This window comes from Salvelinus namaycush, chromosome 31 (genome assembly GCF_016432855.1).
Source record: "Salvelinus namaycush isolate Seneca chromosome 31, SaNama_1.0, whole genome shotgun sequence".
Classification (NCBI taxonomy): domain Eukaryota; kingdom Metazoa; phylum Chordata; class Actinopteri; order Salmoniformes; family Salmonidae; genus Salvelinus; species Salvelinus namaycush.
Window position 1 is genome coordinate 30730424 of NC_052337.1, and position 20710 is coordinate 30751133.

General features: G+C 44.1%; 1 protein-coding gene across 1 annotated transcript; it reads right to left on the reverse strand.

Moving 5' to 3' along the window:
- Window positions 1-1776: 1776 nt before the first annotated feature.
- On the reverse strand, window positions 1777-14648 carry LOC120025876 (serine/threonine-protein phosphatase 2A 55 kDa regulatory subunit B alpha isoform-like). The gene is made up of 10 exons (XM_038970586.1): window positions 14508-14648; window positions 12266-12343; window positions 5974-6071; window positions 5636-5798; window positions 5420-5532; window positions 4434-4611; window positions 4133-4297; window positions 3732-3901; window positions 3294-3385; window positions 1777-3193 (listed from the first exon to the last, which is right to left on the reverse strand). Exons 1-10 carry the CDS (start codon window positions 14512-14514, stop codon window positions 2914-2916), a joined length of 1344 nt encoding a protein of 447 aa, XP_038826514.1. The 5' UTR covers window positions 14515-14648; the 3' UTR covers window positions 1777-2913.
- Between the last annotated feature and the right edge of the window lie 6062 nt (window positions 14649-20710).

Sequence of the window (20710 nt, forward strand, 5' to 3'; positions counted from 1 at the left end):
ATATGGTCCAATCTGAAGTGGCATCGAGTTTCTCAGTTTATAGTCCTAAAAAACGGAAATAAGTTACCTCTGCTCGTTCGGCCATTCCTATGGGGGAGGTGGGGAATTAATAGGGAAAGAATAGGGTTTTGGGATAACCTTTTAGACCTTATTTCAGTGTTTAACTCAGGTTTAGGCGATCTTATATGTTATGTTCTAGAAGATATGTTAACGTGATCTTTATGAATTAGGAAAGCCTTTATGTGCTTGTTTTGATTACATAAACAGTTGAAGATCCTCATAGAACAAAACATGATCTCCAAAGCCTGTGTTTACCATAGACCTCATTTTCAGCGTTTATCCAAAACACAGACGAGCCCTGGCAGAGTTAGTTACTACAAAAAGACGCCATTACTATTGATATCTATTAAAATGTAAAGACCAGGGCATGACACATTAGTAAAAAAAAAAATATTTAAAAAAAAAGTACTTTATTCCTGTCATTGTCACTATAGATTTACAACAGCTGTATTATATTTGTAATTATTGTCAAACATGATTGGAGGCATCATGATTTCAACTGTCAAATTGCAATGTGTGTAGACATAAATTGACGAGCAAAATCATAGAGCATGGTATTGATGAGTGAGTTCCACTTCACTCCGATTCATTTTTTTTTTTTTTTTAACATTGCCACTTTCATGGCAGTTCTTCATGAAATGCTACACACATCTTTAGCGTTTCACTATGTAATTTGCTGTATAATATTGGGAGTACTATGACACAGATCAAGTATGACACTGTATAGCACTTGGAATGACTGAGGTTTTCCTATAATGAAGTATTGCTTTTCTGCAATAGAAAGATCACTAAGCGAGGTATGAAAAAGGGGATACTCCCGACAATATAAAACGCATCAAGAGATTTCACTTTACCTTAAAGAAAACGAATAAAACGGATATTACATTTGTTCCATTTATAAATATGACAAATCTCAGAATGTGTGTCTCTTTGACAACAGAAAACCAAGATTTTTTATTTATTTTTAAAGAGACACAGCAAGAACTCCTTGGTTGCAAGACTCAGTAAAGTCTCTCCCAAGCAGATGTAAGGAGTCCTCACTGGGCCACAGACTGGTTATAGATCTAGTAGTGTGTGCAGACACACACAAAAGTATGTGGACATCCCTTCAAATAAGCAAATTCACCTATTTCAGCCACAGCCGTTGCTGACGGGTATATAAAAATCGAGCACACAGCGAGCAAATCTCCATAGACAAACATTGGCCTTACCGAAGAGCTCAGTGATTTAACGTGGCACCATCATATGATGCCACCTTTTCAACAAGTCAGTTCGTCAAATTTCTGCCTTGCTAGAGATGCCCCAGTCAACTGTAAGTGCTGTTATTGTGAAGTGGAAACGTCTAGGAGCAACAACGGTTCAGCCGAAGTGGCAGGTCACACAAGCTCACAGAACGTGACTGCCGAGTGCTGAAGCATGTAAATATCGTATGTCCACAGTTGCAACACTCACGAGTTCCAAACTGTGTCTGAAAGCAACGTCAGCACAAGAACTGTTCGTCGGGAGCTTCATGAAATGGGTTTCCATGGCTGAGCAGCTGCACACAAGCCTAAGAACACCATGTGCAATGCTGGAGTGGTGTAAAGCTTGCCACCATTGGACGCTGTAGCAGTGGAAACGTGTTCTCTGGAGTATGAATCACGCTTTACCTGCTGGCAGTCCGATGGACGACCCTGGGTTTGGCAGATGCCAGGAGAATGTTACCTGCCCTAATGCATAATGCCAACTGTAAAGTTGGGTGGTGGAGGAATAATGGACGGGGCTGTTTTCATGGTTCGGGCCCCTTAGTTCCAGTGAAGGGAAAACTTAACGCTACGGCATACAATGACACTCAAGACGATTCTGTGCGTCCAACTTGTGGCAACAGTTTGGAGAACGACTATGCCCCTGTGCACAAAGCGAGGTCCATTCAGTTGCGGTTTGTCGAGATCGGTGAGGAAAAACTTGACGGGCCGGCAGAGCCCTGATCTCAACACCATCAAACATCTTTGGGATAAATTGGAACGCCGACTGCGAGCTAGGCGTAAACAGCCAACATCAGTGCCCGACCTCACTAATGCTCATGGCTGAATGTTCCAACATCTAGTGGAAAGCCTTCCCAGAACAGCAGAGGCCGTTATAGCACCAACTCCATAATAATGCCCATGATTTTGGAATGAGAAGTTTGACAAGCAGGTGTCCACATACTTTTGGTCATGTAGTGTAGGACCAGTCATACTACATACAACATGCTCTGAGTAGATGTTTTAGACTGTTCCTGAGGTGCAGCAGTACACCAACAGCTAGGCTCTTTGATAAATGTGTCTGAATATTTCTGTGTGTGTAAGTAAGAGATGGAGGCTCTTGGAGAAGTATGTGGTATGAGAAACAATAGAAACAGAACACCAGTTCTTGTAATTGAATTAAAACAGAACAGTTTGGCAGTTGACTAATAAAAAAACATGACTATGGCACCAGACAATGAGAGGTGCTGAAGGAGCAGGGATGGTTCTCGGCGTGTTTTTTTTTTTTTTACTAGCCCTCGACTCCCCTTCAAAGAAATTGTGCATGTCAGACATACATATAAATTAAACGAGTTTCCCATGTTGCCCTGGGGCTGGGCGATACTGGGCAGGCGACGCACAGATTGGCACATCACCACCAAAACAATATCATGGTGAGTGACGCATCACTGTGCCACAGAGGCTGATGGTGGGCAAGAATATAGTTTCAGTTTTCCACACCTGGAAACATTGCAAAGTCTGTTTTGTCCAATGACAGGTTAGTTGTTGTTGACGGCGATGTTGTCACACATTTTGTTCTTGACTAAAATTAAAGGCTGAAGGTAGTGGAGTCTGCCTTCACAGAAAACATCTAGTTCACTTTGTCCTGGAATATGTAGAGGTTGTTGGTGGTTGCCACGGCGATGATGTTGTCCTGAGGGTGCCAGGCAGTGTGGAGGATTTTCTTGTTGAAGTCCAGGCTGTCTACACTGATCTCATCCTTCTTCCGCTTCCCGTCGGCACACACCTTGCGGGGCTTCAGGACCTGCTGTGGCTTACTGCCCTCCCGGGACGCCTCCAGGGTCACGTCACGCCTCTGGCCCCGGTCAAACATCCGGAAGAAATTGTTGTATGAGCCCGTCATCACCACACTGGAAAGGAAAATGAGAGAGGATTAAAACAAGGAAATGAAGAACCTTGGGCTTGTTATTTTTATGAATACAATTTGAGAACATGGCAATGAATGTTAACCTGTCATTTCCGTTCCAGCAGCACTCAAACTTGTCGAAGATGCAGTCATTTTCATAGAGCGAGCACAGCTTACTCCTGAGGTACTCGTGAACCTGCCATGAGGGAAAAAGACAGGCCAGAGCTAATCAACATGGTGTAACATACACTAACCTCAGCGGTCACCTCGGTATTCATGAGTCATTTTGGGTAAAATATTCTGAATAGGAGGGTTAAGATGATTGAAATGGCCTACAACATAAGTTCAAAGTAAAACTTATCATTTCAGGGTGTGATAGCACAGCAGTCTGGCAAGAACAGACTTAGAGTCCCCCTAGTGGACATTATCTGAAGCTACATGCAGGAAATGAGGTGTGGTCAGTCCCTGATAAAAACGTGCACTAAAACAGCCTGTTGACTTTCTCAAACTTCAAGTCCCCACACTCCCTCTGCCAGTCTCACCTGGTACGTCTCCACGGGCCTGTTCTCCATGTTGAGGTCCCAAATCTTGACAGACAGGTAGTCACGGATCATCATGTAGCGCCCGTTGTGGCTGAACTTGACGTCTGAGATGGAAGAGATTATCTCAGAGAAGAAGGAGCGGTTGCTGGGGTCCTCCGGCTCCTCGAACACTGGAGAGGTCAAGTTAGTTCAAGTTAACTGCTATTAGAGATAGTAAGGTGCATGTTGCTGTGCTAGCTAGCCCCCCCCCCCCACATCTAATGTGAAAACAAGATATTCCCACATCTCTAACTATGCAGCGATGTGAATTCCGTCAAGCCATTTTATAATGGTCAAACGTGAAAACCCCTTATACAGAGGTTGCAGTGGCCACTAGGTGCCTGTTGATCATAGGTACTCACATTTGGAGTGCGTGTCACATAGTGCTGATGCCCTCATGTCACAGAGGCGGATGGTGCCCTTGCTGCTGCTGTAGACAAAGGTGTTGCACTGGTGTGGATGGAACTCAGCTGCTGTAATCACCTCTGTCAGCTCCTCCATGTTGGCTGGCTTTATATCCACAATGTCTGGGAGGGGCTAGAGTCAAGGGGGACTAGCACACCTACTGAGAAGAGATTTGGGACACATCGGGGGTAAACGTACACACACACCCCTCTGTCCCTTCCCTCAACCATCCTATAATTAACAGCTGGTCGAGGATACTGAAGCTGCGGTCGGTGATCTCCTGGTGCCAGAGATTGATGCGCAGGTCGTCTGCGGATAGATACGTCTCATGGTCACTGTTTATGGAGATGGAGTTGATGTGGTAGGTGTGCGCGTTGGCAAACACCCTGCGAGGGCTCGCCTCCACCATGAGGTCCATGGGTCTAAACACAGGCACCTGCAAGGGTACAGAGGGTAGTCAGCGGGTGAGGCGCTAAGGGTATAGGCTACACCCACAGTGACTAGTGTTTCTCTGTACTATAACCAGGGCCCTGTTTTTTTTTATTTTTTATTTTACCCCCCTTTCTCCCCAATTTTCGTGGTATCCAATCGCTAGTAATTACTATCTTGTCTCATCGCTACAACTCCCGTACGGGCTCGGAAGAGACGAAGGTCGAAAGTCATGCGTCCTCCGAAGCACAACCCAACCAAGCCGCACTGCTTCTTAACACAGCGCGCCTCCAACCCGGAAGCCAGCCGCACCAATGTGTCGGAGGAAACACCGTGCACCCGCCCCCCTTGGTTAGCGCGCACTGCGCCCGGCCCGCCACAGGAGTCGCCGGAGCGCGATGAGACAAGGATATCCCTACCGGCCAAACCCTCCCTAACCCGGACGACGCTAGGCCAATTGTGCGTCGCCCCACGGACCCCCCGGTCGCAGCCGGCTGCGACAGAGCCTGGGCGCGAACCCAGAGACTCTGGTGGCACAGCTAGCGCTGCGATGCAGTGCCCTAGACCACTGCGCCACCCGGGAGGCCTTTTTTTTTTTTTTTTTTAATAGCAATTACTTGACATGCCTGGATTTTATCAAACTGTTCCCCTTTTATCTGTGTCAGCTGGTCCAGCACCATCCTCAGATTTTTTTGTTGGTGTGTGCAATAGTTTCTAGAGAGCTTAAAATACAGAATAAAAATCGCACTGTCACATGATTGCGCAGAACACGGCCCCAACTTTAGCCCCTGGCATGTAATCAGCTAAGCACGTACTCGAAGTGCAGTGACAGTGTTGGGGTCTATGTAGCGTCCATCCTCCTCTTTCAGGTTGTAGCCCTCTGGTCGCTTGTCTCGTTCACTGATCTTCCACAACTTTATGGTTTTGTCTGCCAATCAGAACACAGGACTGGATAAATACATTTAACAGATAAACAAAGCTCAGTGATGTGATGGCATGCACGTGTGAAAGTTCAGTGAAAACCGACTGACCGTTTGTGGACAACAGGAACTGAGCTGCGTTCTTCTGGGGCAGCCAGCGGATTTTGTTGATTTTCTCCTCGATCTCTAAACTCTTCAAGTAGTCAAACTCGGGCTCATGGCTCTGGAAAGTACTGTAAACATTGTACTCACTACGGCACTGTGGCTGACTCTTCTGTTGGAGAGAGGGAATAGACGAAGAGAAAGAAAAAGGAGTAAGGAATGCAGGAGGCAGAGGGGAGGGTCAAAAATGTTAGCTTAATTTGTTTTCCACATCAACTCCTTTCCATTCAAAAGCAAATAAAAATGTTGATTTCAAAAACTCCAAACTTCCGGACTTCCAGTCTTACCTCTATTTCCTGCTGAAAGATGACGACCCTGCCACCCTTGTCTCCTGTGGCTAGCAGCTCCCCTGAGTGGTTGAACTCCACGGTAGATATGATGTCGGCTGAACACAAAACAGATGCAATTAATTTAGATTTGACTTCTATAAGTCATGAGAAAATCTAAATATGGTAGCCTAGTGGTTAGAGCGTTGGGCCAGTAACTGAAAGGTTGCTAGATCGAATCCCCAAGCTGACAAGGTAAAAATCTGTCGTTCTGCCCCTGAACAAGGCAGTTAACCCACTGTTCCTAGGCCGTCATTGTAAATAAGGATTTGTTAACTGACTTGCCTAGTTAAATAAAATACAAATTCTACCCAACACAACATATATTCAGAGAGAAGTTTCAGATGGTTGTATCCATGAGACAGCAGTTAGCATTTAACGTAACTAGCACTGAATTTGTTTAGAGGTCTATCGGCTATCCGGGAGCTGGAGTCTTAGGGCTGGATGAGTATCTGGGTGGATGTAGGCCATAGTATTCCACTGAGGTTGTGATGGCATCCAAAGCAGACAATGATCAGTAACCAAGTTCCTACAGGCTGCAGCACATTCCCCCAACAGCAGTATGGAGGCTTTGTAGACAAAAGCTGACACTTTAACCCATTGTTGCCCATTTTCTCAGCATTGTCTTTCTGCTCAATGTTGCAGCAGGAGGCCATAGTGTGGGCTAAACACCCGGGGGCGTGTGTGTATCGTGTTTAAGGAGGCCATGGACACACCGCGTTGTCAATGCCCTGAACCCCCACATGTTTTCAGCACTTATTTCCATGACTGATCAAAACTTGTTGTTTTCTAATTAGACACTCTAGTTCCTCTGAGCAATGTTTGGAATATCGAATCACAATACATATAGAACCACAATGGTGAAAATGGATAATATCGCCACCAGTGAGTTTATTTGGTAGCTCCGATTTTTTGGTTGGTGTTGGATTGACTAAAAACACCAGCAAATCAGCTCCAAGTGATTTTAATTGGAAATCCGTTCAAACTATTCCCACGCCTAATAGAGATGTGATCAAATCAAATGTTAATCACATGCGCAGAATACATGCTTACTTACATGCCCCCACCCACAATGCAGTTTCAGAAAAATACAGATAAAATGTCAAAAGTAATTAAAGAGCAGCAGTAAAATAACAATAGCGAGACTATATACAGGGGGTACCGATAGAGTTGATGTGCGGGGGCACCGGTTAGTTGAGGTAGTATGTACATGTAGGTAGAGATATTAAAGTGACTATGCATAGATGACAACAGAGTGTAACAGTGGTGTAAAGAGGGGGTGAGGCAATGCAAATAGTCTGGGTAACCATTTGACTAGATGTTCAGGAGTCTTATGGCTTGGGGGTAGAAGGTGTTTAAAAGCCTCTTGGACCTAGACTTGGCGCTCCGGTACCGCTTGCCGTGCGGCAGCAGAGAGAACAGTCTGACTAGGGTGGCTGGAGCCTCTGGCAATTTTTATGACCTTCTGACACCGCCTGGTATAGAGGTCTTGGATGGCAGGAAGCTTGGCCCCAGTGATGTTTCGGTCCGTTCGCACCACCCTCTGTAGTAGGGCTTGGCGATATGGCCAAAATCTCATATCCCGATATAGGTCATTTCATATCCCGATAACGATACATAGCACATTTTCTGTAAATTCAATGAATAAATACTTTATATAAAATGACCACATGTAAAGGCCTATTTCTTATTACTTCGAATTACTCAACAAATAAAATAATCAAATAAGTACATTATTTAGAACCTTTGCACATTTTTCAATTAAGCACGTAACAAAATTTATAAAATCTAAAAAGGTAAATAGAAAACAAACACTTCAACTATAGTTAAACAAAATAATTAAATATTTTTTAAACCAGGGCTCGTCTGTTTTGCATGTTATTTTGGCATTGTGTGCCACATATCAATTTGCATTTGGTACCTTGGGTTGAGTGTTAGCACCAACTCATGAAACCCCTGTTTCTCGACCATGTAAATTGTGGCCATGTCTTTGCAGATGTAAGTTGTAACGGCAGCTGTCATCTCCTTCCATCTTCGTGATTCTTTGCCATATGGTGTGCTGCGGGCAAAAGGAACTTGCAACGTCTGATTAGGGGGTTTGTTTTGAGCAGTCGTCTATACATTTTTGGGTCTCATCTGTAGACTCTCTCCGTACTGTTTGACATGATTCTCGCGTAGGTGGTAAAAGAGGTTAGTGGTGTTTGAGCCTGTTGTCGGGACCGGCCTGCGACATATTTTGCAGTGGACGGTTTTCTGGTCCGTGTCAGACTTTTCATACCCAAACCACGTCCATGAGACCGAAGTTGCCCCTCTTTAGGTACGAGCTGTGTCTCCGTGCTCTGTCACTCTTCCATGTTTGTTTTGCAAATTTTCTTCCACATGGCTCTGTAGTGCCATACCAGGCAGTGATGCAACCAGTCAGGATGCTCTCAATTGTGCAGTTGTATAACCTTTTGAAGATCTGAGGACCCATGCCAAACATTGTCAGTCTCCTGAGGGGGAAGAAGTTTTGTCGTGCCATCTTCACAACTGTCTTGGTGTGCATGGACCATGTTAGTTTGTTGGTGATGTGGACGTAACTTGAAGCCCTCAACCTGCTCCACTGCAGCCCCGTCGATGAGAATGGGGGCGTGCTCAATCCTCTTTCTCGACAATCATCTCCTTTGTCTTGATCATGTTGAGGAAGAGGTTGTCGTCCTGGCACCACACGGCCAGGTCTGACCTCCTCCCTATAGGCTGTCTCGTCGTTGTCTGTGCTTAGGCCTACATCTGTTGTGTTGTCGGCAAATGTAATGGTGTTGGAGTCGTGCAGTCATGAGTGAACAGGTAGTACAGGAGGGGACTGAGCATGCACCCCTAAGGGGCCCCTGTGTTGAGGATCAGCGTGGCGGTAGTGTTACCTAGCCTTACCACCTGGGGGCAGCCCGTCAGGAAGTCCAGGATCCAGTTACTGAAGGTGGTGTTTAGTCCCAGGGTCGTAAGCTTATTGATGAGCTTTGAGGGCATTTTGTTGTTGAACGCTGAGCTGTAGTCAATGAAAAGCATTCTCACATAGGTGTTCCTTTTGTCCAGGTGGGAAAGGGCAGTGTGGAGTACAATAGCGATTGCATCATCTGTGGATCTGCTGGGGTGGTATGCAAATTGAAGTGGGTCTAGGATTTCTGGGATGATGGTGTTGATGTGAGTCATGACCAGATTTTCAAAGCACTTCATGGCCACAGATGTAAATGCTACAGGTCTGTAGTCATTTAGGCAGGTTACCTTAGTGTTCTTGGGCACAGGGAATGCGATGGTCTGCTTAAAACATGTTGGTATTACGGACTCGGTCAGGGAGAGGTTGAAAAATATCAGTGAAGACACTTGCCAGTTGGTCAGCGCATGCTCGCAGTACACGTCCTGGTAATCCGTCTGGCCCTGCGGCCTTGGAATGTAACTGTTTAAAGGTCTTACTCACATCGGCTGCAGAGAGCACGATAACAGTCATCCGGAACAGCTGGTGCTCTGATGCATGTTTGTGTTATTTGCCTCAAAGCGAGCATAGAAGCAAATTTAGCTCTTCTGGCAGGCTCGTGTCACTGGGCAGCTCTCAGCTGTGCTTCCCCTTGTAGACTGTAATTGTTTGCAAGCCCTGCCACATCAGACGAGCGTCGGAGCCGGTGTAGTATGATTCGAACTTAGTCCTGTATTGACAGTTTGCCTGTTTGATGGTTCGTCGGAAGGCATAGCCGGATTTCTTATAAGCTTCCGGGTTAGAGTCCCGCTCCTTGAAAGCGGCAGCTCTAGTGTTTACCTCAGTGCGGATGCTGCCTGTAAATCCATGGCTTCTGGTTGGGGTATGTACGTACGGTCACTGTGGGGACAACGTCATCGATGCACTTATTGATGAAGCCAATGACTGATGTGGTGTATTCCTCAATGCCATAGGAAGAATCCCGGAACATATTCCAGTATGTGCTAGCAAAACAGTCCTGTAGCTTAGCATCTGCTTAATCTGACCACTTTATATTTTTATTGATCTAGTCACTGGTGCTAATGATTTGTAAATCATGTTCCGGCCCCCTGACCAGTGAAAATGTCACCCTGTGGCTAATCTAGTTGTTGATTCCTGCCATCCATATGCCCAGTGCCTCTTTATTTTTAGTATTTTCTACATTGTAGAATAACAGTGAAGACATCAACACCTTGAAATAACATGGAATCACATAGTAACAGAAAAATAAAAAAATAAAAAAAGTGTTCAACAAATCAAACTATATTTTATATTTGACATTCTTCTAAGTAGCCACCCTTTGCACACTCCTGGCATTCTCTCAACCAGCTTCATGATGCTTTTCCAACAGTCTTGAAGGAGTTCCCACATATGCTGAGCACTTATTGGATGCCTTTCCTTCACTGCGGTCCAACTCATCCCAATTGGGTTGCAGTCAGGTGATTGTCGAGGCCAGGTCAACTGATGCAGCACACCATCACTCTCTTTCTTGGTCAAATAGCCCTTACACTGCCTGGAGGTATGTTTTGGGTCATTGTCCTGTTGAAAAACAAATGATAGCGCAAAACAGATGGGATGGCATATCGCTGCAGAACACTGTGGTAGCCATGCTGGTTAAATGTGCCTTGAAATCTAAATAAATCAAAAGACAGTGTCACCAGAAAAGCACCCCCACACCACCGCCTCCATGCGTCACATTGGGAACCACACACGCGGAGAGCATCCATTCACCTACTCTGCATCTCACAAAGACACAGCGGTTGGAACCAAAAATCTCAAATTTGGACTCCAGACCAAAGGACAGATTTCCACTGGTCTAATGTCCATTGCTCGTGTTTCTTGGCCCAAGCAAATCTCTTCTTATTGGTGTCCTTAAATAGTGGTTTCTTTGCAGCAAGTCGACAATGAAGGCCTGATTCAGTCTCCTCTGAACAGTTGATGTTGAGATGTGTCTGGAACGCCGTGAAGCATTTATTTGGGCTGCAATTTCTGAGGCCAGTTACTCTCATGAACTTATCCTCTGCAGCAGAGGTACCGCTGGGTCTTCGTTTCCTGTGGCGGTCATCATGAGAGCCAGTTTCATCATAGCTCTTGATGGTTTTTGCAACTGCACTTGGAGAAACTTTCAAAGTTCTTCAAATGTTCCGCATTGACTGACCTTCATGTCTTAAAGTAATGGACTGTCGTTTCTCTTTGCTTATTTGAGCTGTTCTTGCCATAATATGGACTCGGTCTTTTACCAAATCGGGCTCTTCTGAATACCACCCCTACCTTGTCACAACACAACTGAATGGCTCAAACTTATTAAGGAAAGAAGATCCACAAATGAACAAGGCACACCTGTTAACTGAAATGCATTCCAGGTGACTACTTTATGAAGCTGGTTGAGAGAATGCCAAGAGTGTGCAAAGCTGTCATCAAGGCAAAGGGTGGCTACTTTGAAGAATCTCAAATAAAAATATTTTGATGTGTTTAACACTTTTTTGGTTACTATATGATTCCATGTGTGCTATTTCATAGTTTTGATGTCTTCATTATCATTCTACAATGTAGAAAATAGTAAAAATAAAGAAACCCTGGAATGTGTAGACGTGTCGAAACCTTTGACTGGTACTTCTGTGTGTGTGCCTCGGTTATTATTTGACAATATATCGTATCATTTTGATAATGTCGTAATGTTATTTTTTCACTACTTGGCTGTGCCTACACAAACGCCAGCGTTTTCCCCTTCATAGCTTGTTCTCCATCTTCTTTTTAAATAGGGAGCCAATTTGTTTTCAGCACTTATTTCCATGACTTATCAAAACCCATTTTCTCAAGGCTCTCTTGTCCCTCTGCAGCAGACATACAGAATAGCAATACATATCCTATCGGCACCTAAGTATCGTGATAATATCGCATTGTAAGGTCCCTGGCAATTTCCAGCCCTAGCGTACAGTGCACCATACTGGATGTTCAGACAGACTGTGTCAGCATGAGGCCACAGGACAAAAGAAAGCAGCAAGCAAGCCATTGTGTGTCAGAAATTGACTATGCAGCCACTCTTACACATAGCACTGGACTGTCTGCGAGGGTAGCAGTGTAAAATTAAGGGAGATGAGAAGTCCTGGGTGACCGCCAGGGAATGAAAGATAACTGGACAAGCGTGTTGCATTGAGTACCATTTATCCAGCACAACATAATTTGTGAAATATGAATAAATACTAGGAAGCCATGATGATTCTGCAACAACTACTGCCACTATGACCTGTGAAGAGCCCTTACCTTCGGCAACGTCGTCATCAATGGCCCCCTTCACCTGTGAGAAGCACCACTGCACGTCATTGCTCCCACCTCCAGCTCCTGAATGGCAGAATGACAGTTACTGATCGAGATATTGCATGACTGGTTATGTTACAAATCTGACAGTGACCTGACTATTGCCACGAAAAATTCTGTGTACAGACACAAAATGACCTGTCTTGGTCCCATCTTGTGCATTAAGCTCATTTGTCTTTGATAACATCTGATACTACATGGACTGACAACAGTCAAAATGAACACCAACGACCTCAGGAGTCCTTGGAGACCTATGACTGTACTTCCACAGTCTCTTGATAATACACTTGTTAAGAGAGACCCCTCTGGCACAGCTTAAGATAATAAATAATTAGGTGGGTGCTTATTTGCCCTACTGGAAATGTGTTTTTTGCATATCTCAACTTCCCCTGAGACACCCTCAGAGAGTGGGGTCAAGGCCTGAGTCTGCCATTATCAACAGCAACACCGGAGCAATTAGGGTTAAGTGCCTTGCTCAAGAGCACATTGACAGCTTTTTCACTTTGTCGTTTCGGATATCTGAACTTGCGTCCTTTCGGTTACTGGCCCAACACTGTAACCACTAGGCTACCTGCCACCCTCAACAGCTGTTAACGTCAAACATCATACACTAGGTCAAGACTGGGGAAATACTACTACAGTATTATATAATGGATAAGGAATAGACATTTCCCACAGAGATGTATAAATAACCACTGAAACAGGTCAACTAGTTCTAGCCCAGCTCTCTGGCTGGGTTATTACAGGTATAGTATCCCGACAGGTTCTCCATAATAATAAACAGTAATTGCACAATGAAACAGGTTGAGTTGTACATTTCCACAAGTAATGATTTATGTTATTGCACAATGGAACTGGTTAGATTTGTTGATTAAAACATGTCTGGGATGTGTTGGGTGTGTTTTAACTGCAGGAGGAGCAGGTATGACTAGAATGTTGTCAATGTAGAGTGAAGCCTAAATGTCCCATCAATAAAAGACAATGGGAAACCTCATACATCTAGCATGTAACTTGGCTGACTACAAGTGATCACAATTGTAAGAGTGCTAAACTAGGTTGTCATCTGCCTCTGCAAAAAAGTGATACAAGCACCATGGAGTCCTCTGTCAACAAGTAATACCTTATCCCATCATTAGGGCTCCCGAGAGGCGCAGCGGTCTAAGGCACTGCATCTCAGAGCTAGAGGCGTTACTACAGACCCTGGTTCAATTCCTGGCTGTACCACAACCAGGCATGATTGGGAGCCCCTTAAGGCAGCGCACAATTGGCCCAGCGTCGTTAGGGTTTGGACTTCATTGTAAATATGAATTTGTTCTTAACTGACTTGCTTAGTTAAATAAAATAAATCAGACAACCACTGCAATAGAAGCTGGAAGAAGACAATTCTATATTTAGAGCGCTGTATACTTTCGGCAGACACTGAATCTCATGCATAAACTGAGTCATAGATGGTTAGCATTGATTTCAGCCAAGTCATTATTGGCCCACCTAGCAATGCAATCCCAGCCTGAGGGAAATGGCACGGTAATCTTCATGTTCAAGCACACATAAATATTAAAGCAAAGCCCACATCCAGCAATAGAACCGTGACTCATGGCTAAATCGATGATGGTGGTGGTGTGGCATTAAAGGTGGACATCGTTGTGTTACAGGTGCAAAGTGCCGTTCGGAAGAAGCCAGTCACCATCCACCCACCCCACCATCTTTCACATCAAGACTCCCGCTCAACTCGCCGGTCATGCTAGCGCGACAGTGCCACATTAGGGATAATTTAGCTACCAGTAGTACTACCAGAAATACTACTTGGCTGGCTGGCTGGCTGGCTGGCTAACTCACTAAAAGGAAAGTATGGCATTTGGCATAGTTAGGTAGCTAACGTTACAGTTTCCATGAAATAACAGCGATGAATAGTATGTGATTGAGAGGAACGTGGGGCTAACTATAACTTAGCCACATCTAGCTAACGTTAGCCTGTAAAGTTGGTCGTCCCCAGCGAAGATGATTGGTGAGGCCCAGTGACACATGAGTTAGTTAGCTTTAGCAATGAGTTAGCTAGACGTACATATACGTCTAAATACAGCATTGTATATAACTAGCAAACTAGCTGGTTAAGGTCGCTAGCTAACGCTATTACCGCCGGTAGATTTACTAGCAGCTCTTTAGTTAACATGTTACTATTTCAATTTACCTGCCATGGCTAGAGGGATTCCCGGGCTTGTTTGTCAGGTTATGACTCGTGCAAGCGGTTTCTCAAATGAAGAAACTGAATCGTGAGACCGAGACGTTCTGGCTTGTTCACTCACACACCCTCCCCGACAAGTCTTCCCACCCTTCCGACACCCACCATCCACAGACAGTTCAAAATGGCGCTACCGCATCCCACATGACATCATCATCACCCGCCTCTTCTTGAGTGGAAACGGTGGGCGTATAACCAAAGGGGACACACCCACTGATGGGACGCACCGTTCTTATTATCATGTATATTATTCAGCATCCTGGTGACGTCCATAACCTTACCCATTGCCCCAATCTCTAATGAGCCTTTGGCTGATCAGTGGGCAACGGCCGGCCCCTTACCAAGATAGGCAAGCCCGGTTTTCTGATAGGTTGAATTGAGGTCGGGCAAAATCAGATTCAAAGTGATTATTATATATGTTCTTAAAATATATGATAATATATGATCATATATTTTAATATGTATGTCACGTTTACATATGTTTTTTAAATATATGATCATATTTTCAAAGTTCATCCAACTCAGAATTCCAAGTCGGAAACTCAGGCCACTCTCTAGAGCTCCACTTTCCAACCTGAGAATCACTGATGTCATGATTTGACCTCGTTTTTTCCCCCAGAGTTCTTAGTTGTCTTGAAGCACCATAAATCATCAGTTAGACAGACAAGATCATGGATTGTAAAAAACAGAAAGGGTGCATATAAAAATAAAAATAGCACATTTTACATTGTCACTTCACTCAAAACGTCCTATTTTGGAGGTGACTAAAACCATGATTTGGTCAAAATACTTATGTAAATAAGGTATTTATGTTTTTTAATATTTATACATTTACAAACATTTACAAAAACCTGTTTTTGCTTTGTCATTATGGGGTTTTCTAGAGCAATGGGCCAGTAGCCGAAAGTTTGCTGGATCGAATCCCCGAGCTGACAAGGTAATAATCTGTCGTTCTGCCCCTGAGCAAGGCAGTTAATCACTGTTCCCCCGGCGCCAAAGACGTGGATGTGGATTAAGGCAGCCCCCCATACCTCTGATTCACAGACACATTTCAGTTGAAGGCATTCAGTTGTACAACTGACTAGGTATCCCCCTTTTCCTGTCCCTTTCCCTATTGTGTGTACATTGATGAGGATTTTTTTGTTGATCCATTTTAGAATAAGACTAACGTAACAAAATGTGGAAAAAGTCAAGGGGTCAGAATACTTTCCGAATGCACCAATTGATTCTTGAAGAATATAACTTATAAATGCCTCATGAGCTTAGTTCAACTGTCACACCCCATGAGAACCCAAAATATAAGCTTATTTTTATCCAATGTTTGTAAACATTGTAAATGTAAACAAATACTATATACTCTGAGTAGATATTCACATAATAAGGAATGACCTCGACCAATTGGGGAAAACAAACATTATTTCTCATTGACCTCCAGTGTAAAAGAGGCAACTTTGTCATTGATATACAGATATATGTTCAATATACATGTAACCAGGTAATAAATCCTGATCTACAGTTTCAAATGCTCCCACGTAGGGAAATAGAGCCTGCAAGAAGAGCCCTGTGGCTTCAGGCTATTTGGCATGGGAGAGATGGAAATTGTGGGGAGCCAGTGTCCAAGTAGGCTACACATGCTGTAGCTACAGCTCTATGTGTGTGGAAAACATTTAAATCACAGGTAGGACATTTAACTTGATTAGTATATTCTGGGAACATAGACGAGTACAAACAGTCCAGCTATGCCCTCCAGGCAATGAAACCGGCAAAATGACAGTACAGGGACAAAGTCGTCAAAGTCGTGTTGCAATTCAATGCCTTAGACATAAAAACGTATGTGGCAGGGACTCCAGACAATCCTGGGTTATAAAGGGAAAGTCAACCAGGTCGTGGGCGCCGATACCTTGCTCCCAGACAAGCTAAACGCTTCTTCTTCCTCTATGATATAATGGTGGTCCGCAACCAAATGTCAAAGGTGCTTGCCGTCACCTACTGTTTTTGAAGTTTGTGGTCAATCACGGTCTACAACATTAGCTCCACATTTCTAAATCCTCCTACTTAACTCAGTACTTGTGTAAGGACAGACGCTGGGAAATGAGAAGCAAGTACAGGTAGTGAACATGTAATAAATAACTAACAAGAAAAAAAACAAGGACAGCATCTGAACAGGGGAAAACATAACGACAATAATGCTGACAGTGAACAAACTGAAGAACAGACAGATATAGAAGGGGAAATCAACGAAGTGAAGGAGTCTAGGTGAGTCCAATGAGCGCGGATGCACGTAATGATGGTGACAGGTGTGCGTAATGATGGACAGCCTGGCGCCCCTCGAGAGCGGGAGCAGGCATGACAGTACCCCACCCGGCGTCCCACCTGGGCGAGCCTGACAGGCTGGCCCGAGACATGGCAGTCGGACATGGAGCCTGCCAAAGCAACCGAGGAAAGGAAACCTCGAGCCAGCTAAGGTGTGGAAGCCCAACAAGCCAGCTGAGGCACCCCCGGTTCTTTTGGGAGCGGCACCCAGACCCGACGTAACCAACAAAACAAAAAACTCCCTGACGCTTCAAATTGGGGAAAACAACGACAATAATGCTGACATGGGGAACAAACTGAGGAACAGACATATAGAAGGGGCAATCAACAAAGTAAAGGAGTCCAGGTGAGTCCAATAAGCACTGATGCGTGTAATGGTGACAGGTGTGCGTAATGATGGGCAGCCTGGCGCCCTCTGTTAAGCACGCCTCTAAGAAGAGGGAACGCCACACCCTGCTACAACTCAACTCCCCGTGAAGTGAAAGAGGTATGGGACTGTAGGTGCGAGTAAGGATGACAAAAGGCAGAGAATTTACCGCTTACTAGGAATTTATTCCTTCACACGGTAATAATATGGGGAAAAGGGGCTGGATGGAACCAAAGCAAAAAAAGTAAATATCAAAGCCCCCTCTCCTACCTTACCTGCCTACCCACTACTTACCTAACTTAGCACCACCTGGTGCGCTAACTAAAATACAGGGGATGGTCTGCCCAGGTCTTTCCTAGTGTGCCTAGACAGTGAATATACTACAGGTATATGTATGCCCACGGGCCTCTTGCCTAAGCACTCCCTAGGTGCCTTCCCCTTCCCCCCTGGGAACAAATGAAACAGAATTATCCAAACAATTTGAATAATCAAAACACTGCATCCTATTGACACACAAAAGACATAACCAATCAGCTCTCTCACGCAACCAATACAGGACACACTAATAATCTCCCTCTGAGAACAACCAACACAGTATATCACCCTCACAGCCATCAGCCTCCTCTCTCAGCAATCATCTCTCAGTTATGATCTCCCTCTCTCTCCATTCTTTTCTCCTGAACAGAACACTGGCTTTGAAAAAGCTTCAGAAGGAGTCTAATCGGATACAGCTGTAACTTGACGAGGGGGCAGGGTCAGCTCCAATCATCAATGGGGCTAACCAATCAGCTGCTTGGGGAGAATTCAGGAAGCCATCTCCTGAAACACACACACTCAAATACAAACTACAACACAGAAACTGGGGAATGTAACACCCTCAAGTGCCAGAGAGGGGGTGCGAGAGCAGGCGTGACAACTTCTGAAAAAAAGAGCCCGACTTACTTCTAATTGAATCTTGGTTCACCGACCTTTCTTTGGAGAGCATATAAATGCCAGCCCTTGGGCTAAGAGTCCCATCTCTTCTGCCACACATCTATCAAAATGGCTCTGATCTTACATTTGACCTCACCTCTACCCAGTGGAACATTAATATCAAATTGATCTCATTTTAAAAGCTCTTTTGGCTATTTGGTCTACAATTTCATTGCCTTCCACACCAGAATGGTCTTGGACCCAGCAGAATCTCAGTACTACACCCAATCTCTCAATTCTCCATAATAATATTAATGTTTCCAATAGTAGGTTACTCCTATTAGATTTGCCAGATGATAAACTAGTCAATACAGACAGGGAATCTGAGCATACTATCATTCTGACAGGTTGAATGTCCTCCACCCATTGGAGGGCAACTACTATCACCATCTTCTCAACTGAGTATACTGACAGTTCCTCTGTTAGTCTTCTACATACTGTATCTGCACATCAAATTCATAAATTTAAACGTCTGCTCCTGTGCACCCACTATCTGGGTCCTGCTTAACACCGTCTTCGCCTGCTTCGAGCAAAACACAGTGCTGCCGACACGGGCCACCCACGAAGACTGTGACCTCTTGTCCTCCGTGGCCGACGTGAGTAAGACATTTAAGTGTGTTAACCCTCGCAGGGCTGCTGGGCCAGATGGTATCCCAAGCCGCGTCCTCAGAGCATGTGCAGACCAGCTGGCTGGAGTGGTGACGGGCATATTCAATCTCTCCCTATCCCAGTCTGCTGTTCCCACTTGCTTCAAGATGTCCACCATAGTTCCAGTACCCAAACGAATGTATTATCCTCAATCATTTTCCATCCAAGTTGTCAGACCCAGGTGGCTTATCATTGTTGATAGACAACAATATGTTTTTTTATGTCTTCCACACTGACTTTTCGGAATTAAAAATTACAGTGCTTGTCTTTCATAATTTGGTCAGTTATACTTGGATGTGTAATTTCAGCATTTGTTGCTGGCATGTCATGCCTAAATTTTCTAATCTTGCAGATAAAAAAATCATTAAAGTAGTTGGCAATATCAGTGGGTTTTGTGATAAAAATGAGCCATCTGAATCAATGAATGATGGAGCTGAGTTTGCCTTTTTGTCCAAAATGTCATTTAAGGTGCTCCAAAATTTTTACTTTCATTCTTTATATAATTTATCTTTGTTTCATAGTATAGTTTCTTCTTCTTTTTATTCAGTTTAGTCACATGATTTCTCAATTGCAGTTCATTTGCCAATCGGTTGTGCAGCCAGACTTATTTGACATTCCTTTGGCCTCATCCCTCTCCATCATACATTTTTTACATTTCTCATCAATTCACGGGGATTTAAGTTTTTATAGTCATTTTCTTAATGGGTGCATGGTTATTAGTAACTGGAATAAGCAATTTCATAAATGTGTCAAGTGCAGCGCCTGGTTGCTCCTCATTACACACCACAGACCAGCAAATATTCTTTACATCATCAACATAGGAATCACTACACAACTTATTGTATGACCTCTTATACACTATATTAGGCCCAGCCATTGGAACTTTGGTTTTCCTAGATATGGCTACTAGTGTATATTGTGATCACTACATCCGATGGATTTGGATACTGCTTTAAAGCAGATTTCTGCTGCATTAGTGAAGATGTGATCAATACATGTTGATGATTTCATTCCTGTGCTGTTTGTACATGCCCTGGTAGGTTGACTAATAACCTGAACCAGGTTTCAGGCCCTGGTTACAGTTTGAAGCTTTTTCTTGAGTGGGCAGATTGATTGAAAGCCAGCCGATATTAAGGTCACCTATAAAATATACCTCTCTGTTGATATCACATACACTATCAAGCATTTCACAAATAGTATTCAGATACTGACTGTTAGCACTTGGTGGTCTATAGCAGCTTCCCATAAGAATGGGCTTTAGGTGAGGCAGATTAACCTGTAGCCATATTACTTCAACATTATTTAACATGAGATCCGCTCTAAGCGTTACAGGAATGTGGCTCTGAATATAGGCATTTCTGTCTTTTCTGTAGATGTTATTGCTACAACTGTATCATCATATGTATTATCTATCTGTTACTAGCAAGTTATTGATTTCATGAACCTTGTTTCTTAAGCAAAATATGTAAATGTGTTCTATTTTTAGCACTTTTCTGGGATTGTTTTTATTGCTTTACTGAGAAGTTTATCAGAAGTAGACATGACAATATTATTTATGTTTTAGCTGACAGTGCAGGGTGAGCCGCATACAGTAGACTTCCTACTAGAGCACACCGCCTCAGTGATAACAGCGTAACTCTGGTTCATCGGCACATGATTACTCTATACAATAGCTATAGGATCGACAGGGGCAGTTAGAGTTAGAGGGACAAATATTAGGTTACTTACATTGTGAATTTCAACGCCTCTGGGATAATGTACATTTGCTGCAGCATTACGACAACTCAGAGACACAATGTGTAACGGCAGTCTAAGTCGTCCTCCTCCTCAGACGAGGAGAGGCGAGAAGGAT

What these genes read in the sequence shown, in the direction of transcription:
- LOC120025876 (XM_038970586.1), bottom strand. An exon ending in ATGTGACACGCACTCCAAAT is followed by an intron (nt 3,902 to 4,132) that starts GTGAGTACCTAT and finishes TGACCTCTCCAG; the next exon opens with TGTTCGAGGAGCCGGAGGAC. An exon ending in GGCCCGTGGAGACGTACCAG is followed by an intron (nt 3,386 to 3,731) that starts GTGAGACTGGCA and finishes CCCTCATGGCAG; the next exon opens with GTTCACGAGTACCTCAGGAG.